This window comes from Lissotriton helveticus, chromosome 4_1, assembly GCF_964261635.1.
Source record: "Lissotriton helveticus chromosome 4_1, aLisHel1.1, whole genome shotgun sequence".
Taxonomy (NCBI): domain Eukaryota; kingdom Metazoa; phylum Chordata; class Amphibia; order Caudata; family Salamandridae; genus Lissotriton; species Lissotriton helveticus.
Genome location: NC_136063.1, coordinates 1110424701 through 1110446165, shown reverse-complemented (window position 1 = coordinate 1110446165; position 21465 = coordinate 1110424701). Strand labels below are relative to the sequence as shown.

Here is a 21465-nt window from a genome sequence, read left to right as displayed (position 1 = left end):
CTCAAAACAAGATGGCAGTCAGCAATTCTGACTCAAGCCATAATGCCCACAACCACATGTGGTGTGCAGTACATTATACAGTTGTCTCTTCCTTTAAATGTGTACATCAAAGAATGCAGCCTGCCCAAGATGAGCTTGTGTTCAGTTGTTAGTAGAACATATACAGATTGGCTTATTAGACTATTATTGGCTATAACTAATTTGGAAAATGATATCTGGAATACCTACAAGGTAGGTATAGTCTATTCAGCCAGCTGTTGCGATATTATCAATCCTAGAAAGGAAGTATAAGGCCCACTACCTTTTAGTTGCATTTTAAGTCGGCATAGAGAAGAAAGTCTTATGTTGACTTGTAGATTGGAAATGCCCTAAACACTTTGACAGTTAAATGGTTATCTACCTTTGATTCTCCTGGTACTAGTATCTCCTCCTCCCCGAAGCATTGATAGCTGAGAGACTAGGGAAATCAAGGCACTATTGAGTTTAATACATCATTAAAGATGCCCATACAATTCTGTCTTTCTTCAGGACATGATAAACTTCAGTCTTTGTTGCCTGATAATGGGCTATTCTTGCGGGTGAAGAGAATGTGCATTGAAATAGCTTGGGCGAGTGGGGATCCTTCAATGAGGAGGAACCTAGAAAGCGACACAAAGTGAAATATTTTTAGGTGGTTGAACCTAAGCTCAATGTTTAGGATTATCATGCATCATATTGGCCCTAAGTGCGTGTAATTGTAAATTGGAATAATTCATGTAAGGCACCAGATATGCAATGTTATTTATTATTACAAACATTCAGTTGAGTATGGTTATATATTTATAGCATATTAGGAAAATGCCTTTGGGGCAAGATCATGATGGTCTAAAAGGTGAATTGCTAGAATGCCAAAACAGAAGACCTTACCAAATGATTTTTCTTCACTTTCGCTGCCTCCTTCCTTCTTGAGGTCTCCCCATTAGAACTCTGCTCTGTTCTAATGAGCACGTCATGTCTGTGAGATAAGTTGTATTTACCGCGTCTCACTGCTCTTTCCATTGTCTGTGAGGAAAGGGTGCGTGTGTGTGTATGTTTGTGTGTGTTTGTGTGGGAGTGTGTGTGTATTTGTGTGTGTGTGTGTGTGTATGTGTGTGTGTGTGTGTGTGTGTGGGGGTGTGTGTGTGTGTGTGTGTGTGTGTGTATTTGTGTGTGTGCGGGCGCGTGTCTGTGTGCTTATGCAGCTGTTGTTGCTACCTGATCTTTATCTACTGTTCAACACATTGACATTCAGTGCCTGGACAGGAGATTTGATACATTCACCTCTAAATATCATGTTTGTTCGAATATCTTAAAGTTTAGTCCTGAAAAAACACAGCTTCATTGCAAATGCAGCTCCGTCATTAAACATTTAAGCAGGTCACAATACTTGGAGGGTCAGAGCAAAATATTTTTAATCAGAGTGGGCTCAACATAAAAACGTTTGAAGAACACTGCTCTGTGGAGTGTTTTGATTCCTAAAACGATGAGGTACAAAACCACAGTGCACTGTGAAACAAGCCATATCTAATAGGTCTTACGGCAGTTTCAGTTTACTAATATCGCAAACCTGTCACTTTAAATGGATTTCACCAGTTTATTTTGAATTTTAAGTGGCAACATAATGAAATTTTTTATTAGGTCTAGGTCTAGTCTACTTTAGTTATTTTTCCCTATGCCAGTTTCTGAAATTCAACTTACTAAAATCTCTCCCCATTCCCACACCTTATTCCGGCTGCTTTACATCAATAGACTTATTTTCACCACCTTGCACTTTATATGAATGACTTACCATTGTCAGCGCCTCAATACTGAGCAGTTTGGTGTGGTTTTGTTGGGAAACCTTTGTTGGACAAAGGACACTCCATTTCCTACTCTTTCTTTTCTTTTTGTTTGTTTTTTAAATTCTTCATGTAGTCTTTGGAAAGCTTATTGGCCACTTGAGTCTGAGCAAAAAACATGGGGTGAGCGCCGCTAACCAGGGCCCGTACTTGTAGCCAGGACTCTGTGTCCCAGCCGCCATCGCGCAACATCCTGAGGGTCAAGGACACACCCTTTCCCAGCGCTTGAAAGCACATCTTGAGCTCCCACTACCTGGGCAGCACCCCTAATTTTGGGGCCAGTTACTTGTAGCTAGGACTCGGTGTCCCAGTCACCATTGCACCAAGAGGCACCAACGACTGCCTGAGGGTCAAGGATACACCCCTTTCCAGTGCTTGAAAGCATGTTGGTGGTTCCCGTTGTGCATGCGAAGCTCAGGCCAAGGGCGGGCCCATCCTGCGGCGTCAGTGTCAGGAAGAGGCAGGGCAGAGCCACCCCCTCTTGGCCTTGGATTTTCACCGAAGAACTTTATCTCAACCCAGGTACTATATTATTTTATATGTTCAGCTATCCTATCGTGCCTGTTGTCCCTGGGTGAGGGGCAGGAGATGGCCACTGATCAGCTTGGATTCTGATTCCCATCTGGCTTGGGGAGCCATTTATTTTTGCTAGTTGCTCTAATCTGCATCTGCTATAACACGGCTCATATCACTGCCCAGAGGCCAGGATGGGCAATTCAAATTTACAGAGGGAGAAAAGCTTTATTCTTGAGTCTTTCTTGGCAAGAGCCCTGGGGGCTGTCACTGAGGGCTCCACCTGGAGCAGTGCTCCCCCTCAGTGATGATTGTGCCCTGACATGAATAAAGGTTGTACCATTACCTCTGAACCGCCCTCTGAGCAGCAGGAAGTTTTGGACAACAATCGTGCTGATTTTCATTTGTCATACCAGTCTAACTCTGAGGCGCGCAGCCCCCTTCAGAGGAAGGTCCATCTGGGAAAAGAAAATGCCAGGCCAGGTCCGTTGGGCACCCCAAGGTCAAGGCCACTGAAATCAGAACCAGCGAGAAAGGGAAAGGAAAGACACCTGGTAAAGCCAACCATAACAGTGATCCCCTTGTTTCTGGAGATATCTCCTGCCCAAAGGGTTCAATGAGTTCTCCTATGTTTGGCCAGTTGCTTAATAAGCTATAAGATCTAATCCAAGTCTGCATCACCCCTCTAACTGACAAAATCACAAGCCTTGAATATATTGTTTTAGAACACCCTAAATGTGATTTCACTTCTAATATAGGGACAGTGTAAGCTGGCACTGACAGTACCTTTGCCCCTTCTGTTTCAATCTTGAAGAAGGACTCACTCTGTGGAACCCAATAAGGCTACCTGCCAATCAATGCGGGATGAGGGGCCCATCATTTATATCTCCACCCTCCCGGCCATGGCAAATCGTGATGTCAATTCAGCCCACATAATTCCAGAGAATGCTGTGCAAGACAATTTCTGCCCCCGGTTGCCAACTCTACTTGTCTTAACCTCCCACCAGAATGCTGTCCCTATGTTGTGGTTTTGACCAATGTGCCTTGCTTACCAAAAACCAAATAGGAATCTCATGCAGTGCTCAAAAACAAAGTATGTCATTGGCTTAATAAAAGCAAGGCCGTGGTTTGTGCTGAGTTTGAAGATACCTTATTTGTAAGAAGGGTGGGCTGGATTGGACCCTCTCCGATGGATGTGCCGGGTGATTGTGTAGTTTCTTGGTCCTTGCTGAACGTTTACTTTTCTTCCATGCCCGCCCTTTAATGAACTTCGCCAAGAACAATGGTATAACAGCACTTCTATTGGGTTATTTTATCATCATTTTGCTGAACCTCAAGTTACTAATAGAGGCCTATTCAATGGGCGAAAGACAAACTCTCAATTTGCATGGAGCAATACAACCAATAGGGCTCCGGCCCCCGAATACTGAGTCCCTGCTCCTTGCTTTTCTACCTTCAACAGGCTTAGCGCCTTATCAGGCATGAAGGAACTGGACTGACTGGGGCAAGAGCAAGGGTAATTGGACAAGGCTGATCAATAAGGGATTCTTCAGCCCCAACAGATGAAGTTGCTTCTTAGGGTTTAGTTACTACCACACAACTGATGTTAAGTTCCTAAAACATACAGTCCAAACAGGACGATCTGGATTGGTTCTCCCTCATTTCTAAATTTGACATTATAATGTTGCTGTAAACTTGGAATTCCGGGTAGATCAGCTGGGATGGGTTTGAATCCTTCACCATACCGGCAACACGCCTAAAGGGAGGGAGACCCAGGCGGGGGCCTGGTGACCATTGTGTGGACTACGAAAATGTTTACAACTTTTTCCATTACATGTACTCGTCCAGAGTTGTCCATCCCTCTAATGTTTTTGTGATTCATTTTTCATAATGCAGTTGTGGAAATGGGCAGCCAAATAAGTGCGCTTTTCAATGTCATCAGGATACTTAAGCACAGAGCTTAGTGTAAGCTGGGTTCAATTTTTGGCAATCATGGGGGGGGGGGGGGACTTTAATTCCAAAATTGGCTTTTGTGACACCACTTTTGATACCTATTCTGTGACCACCACAGTAGGGCCTGGTAGGGAGGTCGACTGCAGAGGGCGCACCCTCATGGAAAAATTATTGGAATTAAACTTTTGCAACTTGGCAGAAATTAGAGGGCTCGAAGAACCATATATCCCAACCTTTATAGCCTGGGACCAAGAAACTACCATAGTCTCTGTTTTTTTATCCCAAGAGATGGCCAACTGGGTTGTGACCTGGGAAGTCTTTTCAAGTGGCTTTATTATTTATTTATTTATTTATTTATATAGTGATCGTAACTGTTGGACAGGCCCCACGAAGGGCTCGCTCCCTCCCCGCATGACAAGGCCCAGACACCGGCTCTCCGGGGGCTACCCGCAGAAGCAACCCGCAACCCGTCCCCTCCGGGACGCCTGCTCCCGGATATCTCTGTGTCACGGGCCCGGGCCCCCGGCAGCCCCATTGCCCGGCCCAGCCGCCATCTTGGACACTGCACCACGCGGCCACGTGGCCTCAGCTCGACCCCAACCCTGGGCCCGGCCAGGCCCCGCCATCCCGGCACCACCATCCATCCAGGAGGTGAACGGACCACTTGGCAGGCTAATGGGAGAAAGAAGTCTCGATGGCTCTCCCCCGCCAGGTGCCGATCGCCCCCAGCCTCCCCGGGTGCTGGCTCCACCCCCCTGCTGGGTGTCTGGACTCCCTCATCCCGGACCTCCCGACCTCCCAGTGCGAGGGTCCGGACATCAAAGGGCGCCAGACCTATAACCGAGGAGCCCCAGAGCAGAAAGGCAGTTGTATCCTGGAGTCGAGAGACACCGAGAAGAACTCATCCTTGACGGACTGCTGGCGCTGCCGCAGCCCTGCCTTGTGAACTATCGTCCTGCCTGCTGGCGCTGCCGCGGCCTTCTGCAACCTTCATCCTCGTGGGACCTGCTGGCGCTGCTGCGGCCCGTTGTAACTTCCATCTTCGTTGGGACCTGCTGGCGCTGCCGCGGCCCGTTGCCACCTACGATCTCTTCGGGACCTGCTGGCGCTGCCGCGGTCCGACCCGTCCGACCACCGAGCTCGAGGATTGTGAGCTACCGCCGTTTCACCTCAGTACCCGTAGGTACCAAGACTGTCCCGCTACCCCCTTCCCCTGCTAGAGACTAGAATTGAGAGGATCATCGTGTCCTGATCTCCTTGTATCGTACTACCTTACTTCAAGAACTGCCTATAAAAGGTGTTAATCTGATCTTCGTGTGGTGTCCATCTGTGGGGGGGAAGTTACTTGTCTGTACGATCGCTAGAGACGGCCCTCACCGGAGGCCTCTCCCCTTGTGCTCGGCCGACCCTGCAGGTCCCCGTCTAACATTGGTGGCCAGCGGCGCGATCCGAACCAACGCGTAACCGTACAGAGAGTAACTCACCCTACGACTAATCCACAATGACGACCAGAGAGAGCGGATCTGCAGAGAAATTCCAGATGGAAAAACTGGAAGAGTACAACCACCGAGAGCTAAAACAATTTTGCATAGAACTAGGCATTGCCACCACCGGTCTGAGCACGAAAGAGGACTTCAAACACGCCCTAGAATCCTGGGCAGAGACAAATATCGCCGGACCCTGGGACCCTGAAGCCCCGGAGACAAACACCACTCTGACGGAAGAAAGGAGAACGGATCTCTCCCGGGAAGAGATCCGAGAACGAGAGAAAAATAGACTACACGAGTTAGAGTTGGCACGGCTCAAATTAGACGGAGAATTGAAACTGGCAGAACAAAAGATGAACTTAGAACACTTACGGCTCCAAGAAGAGCGAGAGGAAAAGCAGAGACAGAGAGAACTCGGAGAGAAAAGAATGGCATACGAACACGAGTGCAAGCTAGCGGAGATAGAAATGCGCAAACAGAACAAAGACCTAGGGGTGCCCAAGCAACCGCGCCCCCCAGGTACTACCGAACAGAAGGCCCACATCCCCAAGGATGTGGTCCGTGAATACTATCGGAACGACGACATACAGCAGTGGTTCAAGGCCTACGAGATCGCCATGACTGCCCACCGGATCGCTCGAAGTGACTGGGGAGCCGGTCTATGGGGGAGATTCGTCAATGAAGGCCGGGATGCCCTGCTGCAGCTTCCGGACCATCAAATGACGTCCTATGACCACATGAAGGCCGCCCTCCTCAGTCGATATGGGCTGACGCCCGAGATGTACCGTCAGAGGTTCCGCAACTGCACCCGGATCCCGGGTACAACCTGGATAGAATATGTGAACTATTTCAGCCGAGCCTTCGAGGGATGGATCAAGGGTAGCAACGTAACAACCTACGAACAGCTCTTCAACCTCATTGTGTGGGAGCACCTCTCCAACAACTGCTTCGTCGAGCTCAGGCAGCACCTCCTCGACAGTAAATTGACTGACCCACGGCAGCTCGCCGCCGAGGCTGACCGATGGGAGAGCACCCGAGTGACCCGGAGTGGGCCAAACGAGCAGAACAGAACCAACCAAGGTCATCATCGTCCCCGAGGAGGAGGAGGAGGACAGGGCCGGGGCAGAGACGCCGTCCCGGCCGCTCCCGCCAACAACCCCCCGCCCCCGGCCGGCCGGGGCAACCCCCCGATGCGCCCGGGGTTCCGAGCCAACGTTACGTGTCATCGATGCCAGCGAGTCGGCCACTATGCCAGTGACCCGACCTGCCCAAAGAACCAGACCCCCGGACCCCGCCAGGTGGCTGCCGCCGCCCTAGGAGAAGAGCAGGTCTCCGAAGAGCCTGAAGAGTATGAGCAGGAGCAGCCCGAGTGGGAACCTGCCGCCATGACCCTGGCCTGCCTAGGGGGAAGAGACCTGATCCCGCGGGCTCCCCTACCAGCCAACACCAGGAAATACAGCCAGTGGGTGAACATAAATGGGCGTAAGGCCGAAGCCCTGCGTGACACAGGGGCCAGTGTGACGGCCGTCCGTTGTCACCTGGTGACCCCAGAACAAATTCTGCCAAACGTTCTTTGCCCCGTCCGATCGGCCGACAATTCGTAGAGCCTGTGTCGGATGGCCTGCGTCCCCTTCGAATGGGGAGGAGTCTCCGGTATGTTAAAAGTGACTGTCCGCGACGATGCCCCCGTGGACTGCCTCCTGGGGAACGATCTCGAGAGTTCCCCGTGGGCAGCCGTTGAAAGAAGAGAGCACCTGGGGATGTTAGGCCTCCCGGGCTGGGCGTGCGTAACAACGCGGTCCATGGCCGCCGACACCATCCCTAGATCTGAAGAACCCGAATGGCCAGCACCTCCTCCCCCGATCGCTCCAGAGGGAGACTCCATCCCTACCGACACCCCGGAACAAACCCACGAAGAGCACGCTCAGCCCCAAGACCTTCCGGACCTGGCTCAGTGGCGTCAGGAAGGGGGGCCCACCCAAGAACAATTCCGGCAAGAGCAAAAGGCATGTCCCTCCCTCGAGGGACTGCGACAGCAAGCGCTCGCCCAGGGCGCAGGAGACACCGCAGGGGCCCACTGGATCTATTGGGACAATGACCTACTGTACAGCGAACAAAGAATAGCGGAGCTGGGGGCCAGTCGAGTGCTGGTGGTGCCCCTCCGTTTCAGAGACTTCCTTCTGAACTTGGCCCATGATGTCCCCCTGGCTGGACACTTGGGGCAAGACAAAACATACAACCGCCTGGTGACTCACTTTTACTGGCCGAAAATGAGAAATGACGTCTCCACCCACTGCCGGTCCTGCCCGACCTGCCAGGCCAGCGGGAAGAGCGGCCGCAAACTCAAGGCACCTCTGCAACCATTCCCCGTTGTGACCAACCCGTTCGAAAGGGTGGGAATAGACATTGTGGGGCCCCTGGACCCCCGGACAGCACAAGGGCATCGATTCATCCTGGTCCTGGTGGACCACGCCACCCGCTATCCTGAGGCGGTTCCCCTTCGAACTGTAACAGCACCAGTGGTAGGTCGAGCCTTAATGGGGATCTTCTCTCGAGTGGGCTTCCCCAGGGAAGTCGTCAGCGACAGGGGCACGAACTTTATTTCAAAATATATGAAATCCCTATGGCAACAGTGCGGAGTCACCTACCAATTCACAACCCCCTATCACCCGCAAGGAAACGGACTGGTCGAGCGATTCAACCGCACTCTCAAGGGGATGATCATGGGGCTGGAAGAACCTCTACGCCGCCAGTGGGACGTGCTACTACCGTGCCTCCTCTTCGCCTACCGAGAAGTCCCCCAGAAGTCCCTCGGCTTCAGCCCTTTCGAACTCCTGTACGGACACCCTGTTCGCGGGCCTCTCAGCCTAGTTAAAGAAGAGTGGGAAATGGCCCCCCTGAAGACCCCTCCCGACGTCTACAAGTACCTCCTGACCCTCCGTAATCAGACCCGGCGATTCAGAGAGCTCGCCAAAGCCAATCTTGAAGCCAGTCAGGAGGACATGAAGAAGTGGTACGATCAACATGCCTCCTCCATCGAATTCGAGCCTGGCCAGCAGGTATGGGTGATGTCCCCCATCGAACCTTGTGCCTTACAGGACAAATGGACGGGGCCCTTCAAGGTGATCGAGCGTAAGAGCCCCGTCACCTACCTCATCGACATGGAATCCCCCCGGAACCCCCTCCGGGTCCTCCACGCCAACAGACTCAAACCCCACTTCGTGCGCTCGGAGCTCAGCCTGCTGATGGCTACAGACAGTGGGGGGGAAGAGGACTCCGAGCCCCTCCCTGACCTACTGGGGGCCGGGGAAAAAGATGGTTCAGTGGACGGGGTCCAACTCTCCGAGGCTCTGACCCCGGAGCAGCGCCAAGACTGTCGGGCCCTCCTGCTGCAATTTGCAAACCTATTCTCCCTCACACCCGGGGTCACCCCCTGGTGTCTGCACGACGTGGACACTGGCGACAGTCCTCCTATCCGACACCGGCCGTACCGAGTACCAGATCGGGTACGCACCTGCATCCAAGAAGAAGTCTCCAAGATGCTCGCACTCGGAGTCATCGAACCCTCGGACAGCCCCTGGGCCAGCCCGGTTGTACTGGTCCCCAAAGCTGCGGCCCCGGGCACCACACCCGAGCTCCGGTTCTGCGTCGACTATCGGGGTCTGAACGCTGTCACCCGAACCGACGCTCACCCCATCCCCCGAGCCGACGAACTAGTTGACCGCATGGGGGCGGCCCGCTACCTAAGCATCTTCGACCTGACGGCGGGCTACTGGCAGATCGGCCTCACCCCCAGGGCACAAGAACGATCCGCTTTCTCCACCCCGGATGGACACTACCATTTCAGAGTGATGCCATTCGGCATGAAAAACGCTCCAGCCACGTTTCAACGACTTGTGAACCAGGTATTGGTGGGCCTCGAAGAGTTCAGCGCCGCATACCTGGACGACATCGCGGTGTATAGCCGCCACTGGTCAGACCACCTCCGCCACCTCCGAGGGGTCCTGCAGGCCCTCCAACGGGCCGGCCTCACAATCAAGGCCAGCAAGTGCCAAATCGGCCAGGGGTCCGTGACCTACCTCGGACACCAAGTGGGGAGCGGTCTGGTGGCCCCCCTCCAGCTCAAGATCGCTGCCATCCAGTCCTGGCGCCCCCCGTAACCCAAACCGAGGTCCGAGCCTTCTTGGGGCTCACCGGATACTATCGGCGGTTCGTAAAGGACTATGGCAGCATTGTGGGGCCCCTCACGGAACTCACATCCAAGACCAACCCAAAAACAGTCAACTGGACTCCCGACTGTCAAGCGGCCTTCGAGAGGCTGAAGGCCGCCATGTGCACCGCTCCTGTGCTCCAGGCCCCCGACTACAGCCGTGAGTTCATCGTGCAGACTGATGCCTCAGACCATGGCATCGGGGCCGTCCTCTCCCAACTGAACCACGAGGGAGTCGACCAACCAGTGGCCTTCATCAGCAGACGCCTCCTGCCCCGAGAACAGCGCTGGAGCACCATTGAGCGAGAGGCCTTCGCAGTAGTATGGGCCCTCAAGAAGCTCCGGCCTTACCTCTTCGGAACCCACTTCCGGGTACAAACAGATCATCGGCCCCTGCAATGGCTAATGCAAATGCGGGGGGAGAACCCCAAACTATTGCGATGGTCCATCTCCCTGCAGGGGATGGACTTCACTGTGGAGCATCGCCCTGGCCAAGACCACTCCAACGCGGATGGCCTGTCCCGCTTTTTCCGCCTCGACGAGGAGAGTCCCCAAGAGGATGGGTGACTCTCCCCGCCTTCAGCTGGGGGGGACGCATGTTGGACAGGCCCCACGAAGGGCTCGCTCCCTCCCCGCATGACAAGGCCCAGACACCGGCTCTCCGGGGGCTACCCGCAGAAGCAACCCGCAACCCGTCCCCTCCGGGACGCCTGCTCCCGGATATCTCTGTGTCACGGGCCCGGGCCCCCGGCAGCCCCATTGCCCGGCCCAGCCGCCATCTTGGACACTGCACCACGCGGCCGCGTGGCCTCAGCTCGACCCCAACCCTGGGCCCGGCCAGGCCCCGCCATCCCGGCACCACCATCCATCCAGGAGGTGAACGGACCACTTGGCAGGCTAATGGGAGAAAGAAGTGTCGATGGCTCTCCCCCGCCAGGTGCCGATCGCCCCCAGCCTCCCCGGGTGCTGGCTCCACCCCCCTGCTGGGTGTCTGGACTCCCTCATCCCGGACCTCCCGACCTCCCAGTGCGAGGGTCCGGACATCAAAGGGCGCCAGACCTATAACCGAGGAGCCCCAGAGCAGGAAGGCAGTTGTATCCTGGAGTCGAGAGACACCGAGAAGAACTCATCCTTGACGGACTGCTGGCGCTGCCGCAGCCCTGCCTTGTGAACTATCGTCCTGCCTGCTGGCGCTGCCGCGGCCTTCTGCAACCTTCATCCTCGTGGGACCTGCTGGCGCTGCCGCGGCCCGTTGTAACTTCCATCTTCGTTGGGACCTGCTGGCGCTGCCGCGGCCCGTTGCCACCTACGATCTCTTCGGGACCTGCTGGCGCTGCCGCGGTCCGACCCGTCCGACCACCGAGCTCGAGGATTGTGAGCTACCGCCGTTTCACCTCAGTACCCGTAGGTACCAAGACTGTCCCGCTACCCCCTTCCCCTGCTAGAGACTAGAATTGAGAGGATCATCGTGTCCTGATCTCCTTGTATCGTACTACCTTACTTCAAGAACTGCCTATAAAAGGTGTTAATCTGATCTTCGTGTGGTGTCCATCTGTGGGGGGGAAGTTACTTGTCTGTACGATCGCTGGAGACGGCCCTCACCGGAGGCCTCTCCCCTTGTGCTCGGCCGACCCTCCAGGTCCCCGTCTAACAGTAACTATATAGAAATTGCACTGAATCTCTCTTTAGGCCAACAACCTGTCCCATTGAAAGATATACCTAACCTGGCCATTAAGGACAAGGGACTGAGGCTGAGATGGAAGGGGATAGACATCCCCATTGTCACAGCTAAGGTAGTCACAGCTAATCTGAGCCTGATCATGGATCACATTTTGGTCGAAAACTGTTTACCCTTACTGACTATCACTTCATTTGAAATGCTTAATAGTAATATCAAGTCTTCCCTCCTAACTACGGCCAGTGTGCAGCTGCAGCTAGCCCAGGGTGGTTCAATAGAGAAAGTAGAGCCGCAAACCAACATCTGAAGGTTGCTCTTAATTCCAGGTGTCGAGACCAGGATAACATCATCATTGCTGGAGACAGCGTTATGAATCTGCCACTTAAAAGAGTAAGGCTGATGTTAAGAAAGAAGCCTGGAATAGCCTTATAATGGCATTTCAGGAAAGGAACCCCCACAATTATGGGCAATAGTAATTGATAAGCAGCCCCCCGCAATTAAGGGTGGGGGTTTGGTTTCAAATATCCACTGGGAGGAAAAAATCTTCTGTAGGTGGTTACTTGGCCTTGGTCCTGGCAGTTCATGGCACTGTATACATGAAGAACTCGGTCTGGCCTATGCCTCAGACCTGGTGGGGCTTGCTCCCATCTCCTATGGATATCTATCTGGAGCAGCTCAGAGGGCTCCCTTAATCACATGATAATTGAGGATTGCCTGTCCTGTGACTATGGCCTAAGCTAAATAATTTACAAAAAACATTGAAAGCCCTTGGAAGACATGACCTGTTTTCTATTTGGGAAGCTATCTCAAAGGGGGAATCCACAAAAGTAAAATATCTATTTTTAACAAAGGTAGAATATAACAGGGAAGACAGGAAGATTATGAGGCCCGATATGAGAGAAGTGATGAGCATACTCAACTGCAGCTGTAGAGTCATATTTGTTGTATGTAAACAATACAAGGGAGAGGGCTTTATTGACGAAGTTTCATCTAGGCACCATTAACCCCTTCCATGCTGCCGTCGGCCATTGGCCGACGGCAACGCTACTTCGCTGGTGCTGCCGTCGGCCATTGGCCGACGCTGCCCCGCCCGTTTTGCGGAAGTGCCGCACTTCCGCAAGATCGGCGGCGCAGCCAAGGTGTTAAATGCCATCCTGTGTCCTTGTGATGAATTATTACCCCAAACTCTAGGACATTTTATGTTTTCTTGTAAATTTTACGAGGCTCTGAGGAAATCTTTATTACTACCGATACTCAAAAACATTATGATGATTTTAAAAAAAAATCAAAATAAAGTATTTTGATTGATTTATTGATGTTGGATCAACCTTTGTAATCCACCTTTTGTAAATGTACTGAGTAAATAGATTTAATGAGCACGTTGTGAACTGAGTAATTGGCTGAGTGCTGGTAAGCTTGGTGTAATTTTGAACTTTAAAAGTGAAAGTGGGTGATGAATATAATTGCAAATAGAGACATTTCAGGTGTGTAAATGCTTGTTTTTAAATCTGTGATTGCAATTGAGCACCTTGAGGTAGAATCTTTGGCCTCTGAATCTCCAACATTTTGCACCAGTTTTTCTTAGTTATTGCAATGACTTTTACCTTGTTAGTATTGTAATTATTTATAAAACATGAACAATATGAATGCCTATGAACTTCAAATATGTGATCACTGAATAAAATGTTCCCTATTCCAACTGTACTCGTTACCAGCCAGGGTCACCAGACCTGTTTTTCAAAATGAGAATTCTACCCCTTTATATCTTGTATTCACATGTTTAAAGTACATTTTCCAATTTACAAATACCCCTTCCTCTTCTTTCCCATTTAATATTAGAATGTTCATCACACCTTTTGACTGGAGAAAGGCACATAACCCTGTGTTTCAAAGTTGTAAATGTGTGTGTTCCCTCAGTGGGATACTTGCCGCAACATGGACATGAATACCCCAAAATGTACTGGTTTTAAATGTTTACCTCTGCATTCTGGTCCGCCAAATTTCCAACATTAATTCACCAGCATTTGTGTTGCACACTTCTGCTATTTCTATCCACAATTGCTGGCAGATATTCCACTATTGTAAGTAGACTTGATAATTTCAAAATTTCACAAATCCAGAAGCAGGGTGTATCACGTAATGCATGCCATGACAATATTTTCAAACCGGGGCTTATATTTTTTGCCAAATTACAACATTAATGAATGTTCCCAGCAGAGCTGTATCAAACGATATATTAGGCATCTACTGCAAACAACTGCTCGGCCAAATACTGCTCATCATATGCAATTAACATTCATTCTCTGTGACTATATGATTTCTAATTGAGCTGTCCGAAGCATCCTGTATTATAAGGAACTGTTTGTGTTGTTTATTTACAGTTTGATAAAGATTACATTGAATTTAAGAATCAAATAGAAGGTCTTTACCAATCTCTTCAGATGTTTGTTGATTCCTGGTTTGAAAAGCCATTAACAGTAAGTAGACTTTGATGGTAAATAAGTAATAATGAAGCATTATTGTTGACGTTTGTTGACCAACAAGAAAGACTATTCGAAGGGTCATGAGAAAGACTGACACCTCTGTTTGTTGCTTTTGTTGGATCATCATCACTAATGTAACTTTTCAAATAAGTAACTCACCCCTATGAAAGAGGGGTTTGCAATAATATTCATTCCTTCATATGAAAGAAATGTACTGTGTTTCAGAATAACAACATTAAAAAAGTAATATCTCGTAGAGCCTTGTTTTCAAATCAGAATGCAGTGCTCTTACAAATTAGCAAAGCTCAGACCCTCTGTTAATAAGCAAACAATGAATATCAGAGTGACTTCAGTTCTGAAGTCGGAGTAGTTTGTTGATTAGTAGTGCTTGATTGTTTACATTTTTAGCTTTGTAGTAGTCCAATTTCATCACTTTAAATTCATCCAAATTCTAACATGTGATTCACAACTAATGATGTTGCTTATTCAGGAAAAAAGATCAAACAGTAAGATCTAGTTTATCAATGCCATTGTAGATTAGGAATATGTTTAATTATGTTCCTATCTGTCTCCCTAAATAAATAAAGACCAACAAAATAGTGACCGTTGTTCAAAAACTTGATAACTTGTCATCGTGATCAAGGTATTGTATGCTGAAATGCATCAATGAAGCTGAAACGTTTCACAATATGGAATAAACCCGCTGGGCAAAAAGAAACTTTGATTGACTGACAGTTCTTCTCTGTGCGCTGTGATTGTGTTTTGGTGATACTAAGGATGTTATGTAGCTTCTGGCCATGTGACACTCACCCTGAACGGGCTCTGTACAGTGCTGTGGTGGTGACCTCCTGGTTGGAACGTGTCCAGTTACAGTCCTGATTTTAAGTCTTATAGTCCAGCTGGATAACCAACAGCTCACCATAAATAAAATAAACCAAGATCTCTGATTCAAAAATTGAAGTATCTCTGATATTCATTGATTAAACATCAAACATACTTTCCCTTCTAATGTACTTCATTCTGAAAAATATGTGTAGGTAAATGGCAGCACTTTCAAATAGGTTTTTTCATTTCATTTAGCAATCTGACATTATCTTTAATTACATGAATTGTTTGCTTGTCTTGGACATGTGAATCCTGTTTTACAATGATATTGCTTCCAGGTCAGCTAGCAAGATGTAGACAAAGAAACTGTGATTTACAATTAATCTCTGTTTCGTAGCTTACAAGCTCTCTGCTTTCCCTTCTTTGACTTTACATTTGAGGGGAGCAAATGATCCAGCTTCAAATTACCATTTTTTAGATATTGACAACAACATACAAAAATAATTTTGTAAGTTGTAATAATTTTGTTATATCCTGGCTTTGATGGTATTCATGCAGTCGCTTGCTCTTCCAGTGGAATATTCATCCAATGATGTGTTTCAGAATGTTGGGTGCCAGACATGTCAGTTGAGAAGGGCTGAGCAGCATACTGGCTGCTCCTGGTGGAGTCTTGTATTGGATTTATTGGATGACTTATAACTATCTACATATAAACATCTAAAGATCCTCTACATGTCTGGACTCAGTTACTATAAATTTGAACTGAAATATTAGCTTACAATAATTTTAATTGAGCAAAAGAGTCTCCTGGCATGTAGAAAAGTAAGGATGATCAGATGAGGTAAGAATTTCCGGAACTCTTTATTAGCCATCCACTCTCCGATTGACAAACAGTGGACTTAAACATTCTAAGGTAGACTCCCAAGGGAGAGTCCACAGTGGAAAATGGGGCAAGGGTGGAAGAGATGATACACAACCCTTTCTGATGTTGCCATCCCAATAAATTAGACCCCAATTCAACAATGTACACATTTCCTCCGTATTCCTTCTTTTAAGTTCAAAGTGCATTTTTTTCTTTCCCATGAATGGTATGGATTATTTGGTATAACCTGTGGGTGAAATATCAGGCTTTTCTACAATCACATTCCCATCTACATTCATGTTTTCAAAATCTGTATGGCTCAACAAAGTAAATGGTGAACAAGAATTTGCATACATGGTGACAACATTCTTATGTAGCATCGCATCACCTTTGGCATAATTGATATTCATACTTCCCACTGTGTCTTTTGCCTAGAAGACAAACTTCCTTCCACTAGGATAGACATAACTAACTTCTTTTACAGAACTTCCTTCCTTTCCACCACCCTCTGTGTTGTTGGGGTTACTTTCTCTACATACTCTTGAAAAATGACCCTTACGATTGCAATTCTTGTTATGTCACACTTTTTTGCTGGGCATTGAGCATTGTTTGCTAGATGGTTGCTGCTACCACATCTGTAACACCTGGGTTTCCTTTCATTAAGGTGCGATTTGTTCTGTACACTTTCCTTCACTTTGACTTTACAAAACTCTGTCTCTTTTACACACTCCTTTACATTGGCCACCAACTCCATAGGAGATTTAATTTCTTTGATGCACTTGTCTGTGTGCTCTACAGATTGGGCAATGGCAACTGCCTCCCGGAAAGAAGGATTTTTGGGCAGCTATTTTTCCTGTATGCAGAAATTATTTGTGCAGCGTACCAGTTGGTCCCTTATGAGAGAATCAGTTAGGTTCCCAAAGTCACACCATTGGCTCAGGCCCCTCATGGCAGCGATGTAATTGCTGACCGACTCTTGTTTCCCTTGTGTTCTTCAGAAGAATCTATGACGTTCCAACACAATGTTTATCTTATCTCCAAAGTGAATTTCTAGTTTGGTCATGGTGCTTGCAAAAATGTCCAAAGCTCCCACTTCCCCATCTCCATTATTCTCTGGTTCTGGCAGAGTCTCATAAATTTTCCGACCATATACACCCAAATATGTAGTAAAATGTGCTGTTTCCACAGTGGAGAGAACCGTTCACCCCCAATCACAATCAGATAAGATCCAAACAGTTTGACCCAGTCTTTCCAATGTATTTCTGACTCTCCATTTTCATTAAGGAATGATGGGGGTTGGCTCATGCTCACTGCAGCCATTATTGTGCACCAGAAAGGAAGACCTAAGGCAAAGGAAAGCTAACGGAGAACGGGACAGGGAGACAGGTTTTCGCTAAACACTCAAGAAAATGCAATGGTGGTGCTGTTCTTACAGGAGCAAAAGTTAAAAGCCAGCACAATGCTACACTAAGATGACACAGGAGCTAATAAACTGTGCTACTGTTAGAAAAAAATGTAATAATGCAGTACTCCTGGGTACATGGAGCGCTCCAGCATGTGCAGAAGATGAGGCAAATTTAGAATGCCCTCCTAAACCTGACACCTAGCCGCAACAAAAGAGAGTGCCTCACCTCCTATGGCTGGGTACCGGTGGATGCAGCATCTCCCCACCCCCTGGCTGGAACACAGGTAGAGAGGGTAGACATGGACACTCTCACACCCATGGGCCAAGAAAGTACTGAGACACTGATACCCAGATGCTGTCTCTTTTAGCACGCCTGCACTGATGATAAATGCACTCCTTTGAACAAGCTGAAATACTTTGGAAACTGCTGCTACCATTCGCGCAGGCTCCGTACCGCACAAAAGACACTGCTTCCCAGTTACTGTCCCGGAGCACGCATGCACTGTGAGAAACCACGCTCCCTCATCAAAGACCATACGTTGCCTGACTGAGAGCGGCTCTGCCTCACACATGCGGGAAACCTGAAGAGGTGACAATCCACTGCACTATCGCCTGGTGCATGGAATTCCAGTCAGGTGGCACCTCAGACACGTTGACACTGTTGGAGGATTGTTGCTTGGCTCATTTGGGGAACACTCAACTTCGTGCCTGTGGAAGGCTGTAAAGCAACTAAGTGCCCAGGGACACATAGCCGGATGTATTCCTTCTCAGCTTATTAAAATGCAGTATCTGAAAGCAGTGGCGGCTCCTCTATGGGGGCGTTTGGGCACCACCCCCTGCTTTCTCGCTGTGCGAGAAGGCAGAAACAAATGGTAGTTATTACTTTAATAACTACCATTTGTTTCTGCCTTCTCGCACGGCGAGAAAGCAGAAGTTCCTGGTTGGGGTGGGTGGTGTTTCTCGGGAGCAAGGGGGAGTGGCTTGCCCACTATTGTACATACTGACTGTTTGGGCAGCCTGAGGCCGTCCAAACAGTCAGTATGTACAACAGTGGGCAAGCCACTCCCCCCTGCCCTCGAGAAACACCGCCCACTCTCCCTGTTCTCTCTGTATGCTGCAGCATACAGAGAGAAAATGATGCGTGTGGGGCAGCAGCCGCACCAATCACAACGCTGCAAGGAGGCTGACTTCCTGATGACGAGTGCTGCCGCTGCAGCCAGGAATTCAACCCAGGACGGCGGGAGTCGGGTCTCGTGAATAAACAAGCGGGACGGTAAGATTTAATTGTATTATTTATTTTCCCATTAAACCCCTCCCGCCTCCCCCCATCCCCTCCGCGGCGCGTCGACCCAATTTCCACCCCCGCACCTGCCAGTAATGCCTGCCGCGATTGAAGTTGCATTTTGCAGTGCAAAGAGATCCATGACTTCTGTGCCCCATTCCAGAGGCAGATACGCTAATTGTGAAGGAGAAGGAACTTTTTGTTGCTTGTCTATTAGTACACCATCTCTCTTGACCCGTGCATGCTCTCTACAGGGACAGTGTAGATAGGGTATTTGTACACGCTTACCGTCGATTGTCATTGGAGAGGAAGTTGTCGGGGTGCACCGAACAGGATCGGGCAGCATCCCCGACTACCTGTGTGAATGTTGAGTGCTATTGAACCTCCTCCCTCCCGTGATGCCACACTTTGAGAACATGTTTGTGGCTCATACTTCTTTGGCGTCGCTACACACAGGGTGAGACTCTTACACTTGTAAGGTGTGGGGGTGCGGGAAGTTCTACAGTGTTCCACCCCACAACTTTTACCATCTACCAGCCGCCACTGTCTGAAAGCTGCTGAGTGAGCACCAATCCTTACGTTGGTTCCTCAAAAGCCCTTCACTCCACCTTCCATCTCACAATGCCAGAATTGCGGAAGAATGCGTAGCTAGTTGGATGAAGGTGCTGCCCGCCTGGACCAGGGCACACTACCTTTGTGACAACAGATTTTTTTCATCCATAGACTGCAAGCTTGGAGCACAGCTTCTCACCACGAAGCACTTCTGGTTAGCAAGGACAGGCTGAAGCAGCACTTACAACATTCACGCTTCCTTAATCCACAATAATTCAGTAAGTGGAGAGAGCACACAAAGGGGAGATGGCTAAAACTGCCCCCTTCGCAGTAGATCTTTGCCAGTGTAGATAAGTAAGGTACCAAGGTACCGGAAGGAAGATTACAACATTTACATCACCCCTTCACTGCCATTTCCAGAATCTAATATGTAGGACAAGGAAAGGCATGGCAAGAGGATCCCCTTGGATGTATCCTGCAAATGGGATAATGAGAGAAGATGATGCTCATATCTCCAGGCACAGGAAACAGAGGCTATATTCAAGACAAATTATAGTAGTCTAGGGTACAATTTGCTGAATTCACTTTGTGAATTCTGCAAATGTATGCGTTATTATTTTAAATGCCAACATCAACATTTTGCACTACCACTAAATGTGTCATTTCCATTTTTTGCACAAGGACTCATTTCACCCCAAAAAAATAGAGCAAAATCACACATGATGCAAACAACAGCACTCGTGTTTAGTTTGTTGTCGTTCTTCCAGGGTTCCTGTGATATGATTTTAACCCACACAAAATCTCAGCTATAGGATGTTGCATGATAGTGTAATCTTAGGCATTTTGCATAATGATTGTAATTTGAAAAGTCAGAAATTACACAAGATTATACCCAATTAAAGGAAACTTTTCTCAGACCTCTCTTACAGTCACAAATCTGTAAGCATTTATAGAAGTTGGCCTTGAGGATAACAAATTCCTTCTGCAAGTCCATAAAGGAACATACAACCTTGTAATGATTTAGCTTTTCCATCAATTTAAGTGGAGTGATAAGCAGGCAGAGCCTTAAACGGCCTTTGGGACTGTCCCACAAAGGAGTATACTGAGTACAGGAATTAATTTGGAACACCTGTCTCATATCCTTCCATATATAAAGAAAGGCTGAAACACTTTTAAACACACCCACTTGTTACCCATATACAGGTGTTTTTACTTCTAAACATAAATGAAACATAGAACATACTTGCATCCTCTTGCCAGTAATACAGATAATCCGATGCCCATTAATGAGTGTTGATAATGCTTACATTTGGGAGAAGCCCATCTTACTTTAAGAAGGTGGGACTCCCATTTGCAGCACTCAACAAGATTATATATAATACATGATGAAACCATAAAAAATCTAAGCATTTCAATAAGAAGAAATATATTACTTAATGTAGATCATAAATAAAATATTAAAAATGTTAAACCCCAAAAAACACATGTACAAATAATATTATAAACATTAAAATACATTCCTAAATAAAATATTAAAATACAAACAATTAATACTATAAGTCTAAGAATAATAAATATATTCGGAGGGGTTACATTTACTATTCCCACTCCAGCCTAAGCAACAGTAGGGAAACCGTTGGACTTCAGATGAGTTAAGTTTACTATTCCCACTCCAAGCAGTTCAACAGTAGGAAAAGCGTTGGATTTCGCAGGGGTAGAATTTGAATGCCCACTACAAACAGCACAACAGTAGGGAAAGTGTCAGACTTCAGGGGGGTAAAATGTATTATTCCCACTCCAGACTGTGCAACAGCAGAGAAAGCGTTGGATTTTTGAGTGGTAAAATGTACTATTCCCACTGCAAACTGCTTGACAGTACGGAATGTGTTGGAATTTGGAGTGGTACAATTTACAATCCCCTCTCAAATCTGTCCTACAGTAGGGAAAAATTTGGACTTCAAAGTGGTTAAATTTACTATTCCCACTCCAAAAAACATACCAGTAGGGAAAGTGTTGGATTTCTGAGTTGTTAAATTCACTATGCTCACTCCAAATTGGACAGCACTTGGGAAGCATTGGATTTCGGAGAGGTAAACTTTACTATCCCCACTCATCTGTGAAACGGTAGGAAAAGCGTTGGATTGCAGAGGGAAAGAATTTTAAGTGTAGCATTGTGAAGAGGTTAACTTTACTGTTCCTACTGAAGTCTAAACAAGAGTAGGGAAAGTACTTCACTGCAAGCACCCCAATGAATGTAGAAAAAATCTTAAACTTAAACTGATGTAACATGTGAGGTAATTAGCAGTGCATGGCGAGTTATAGTTACCTTAGGGCACAAGTTATAGTTTCTTGAGATAAC

The 21465-nt window shown here is 48.2% G+C and overlaps 1 protein-coding gene across 1 annotated transcript in view; it reads left to right on the top strand.

Moving 5' to 3' along the window:
• Positions 1-21465, top strand: part of LOC144828114 (dynein axonemal heavy chain 5-like) — a 1079012-nt gene that overhangs the window by 56928 nt on the left and 1000619 nt on the right. Inside the window, exon 15 of the mRNA XM_078686235.1 lies at positions 14079-14174. Coding sequence (XP_078542361.1) covers positions 14079-14174 — 96 coding nt within the window. The remainder of the gene's footprint in view (positions 1-14078; positions 14175-21465) is intronic.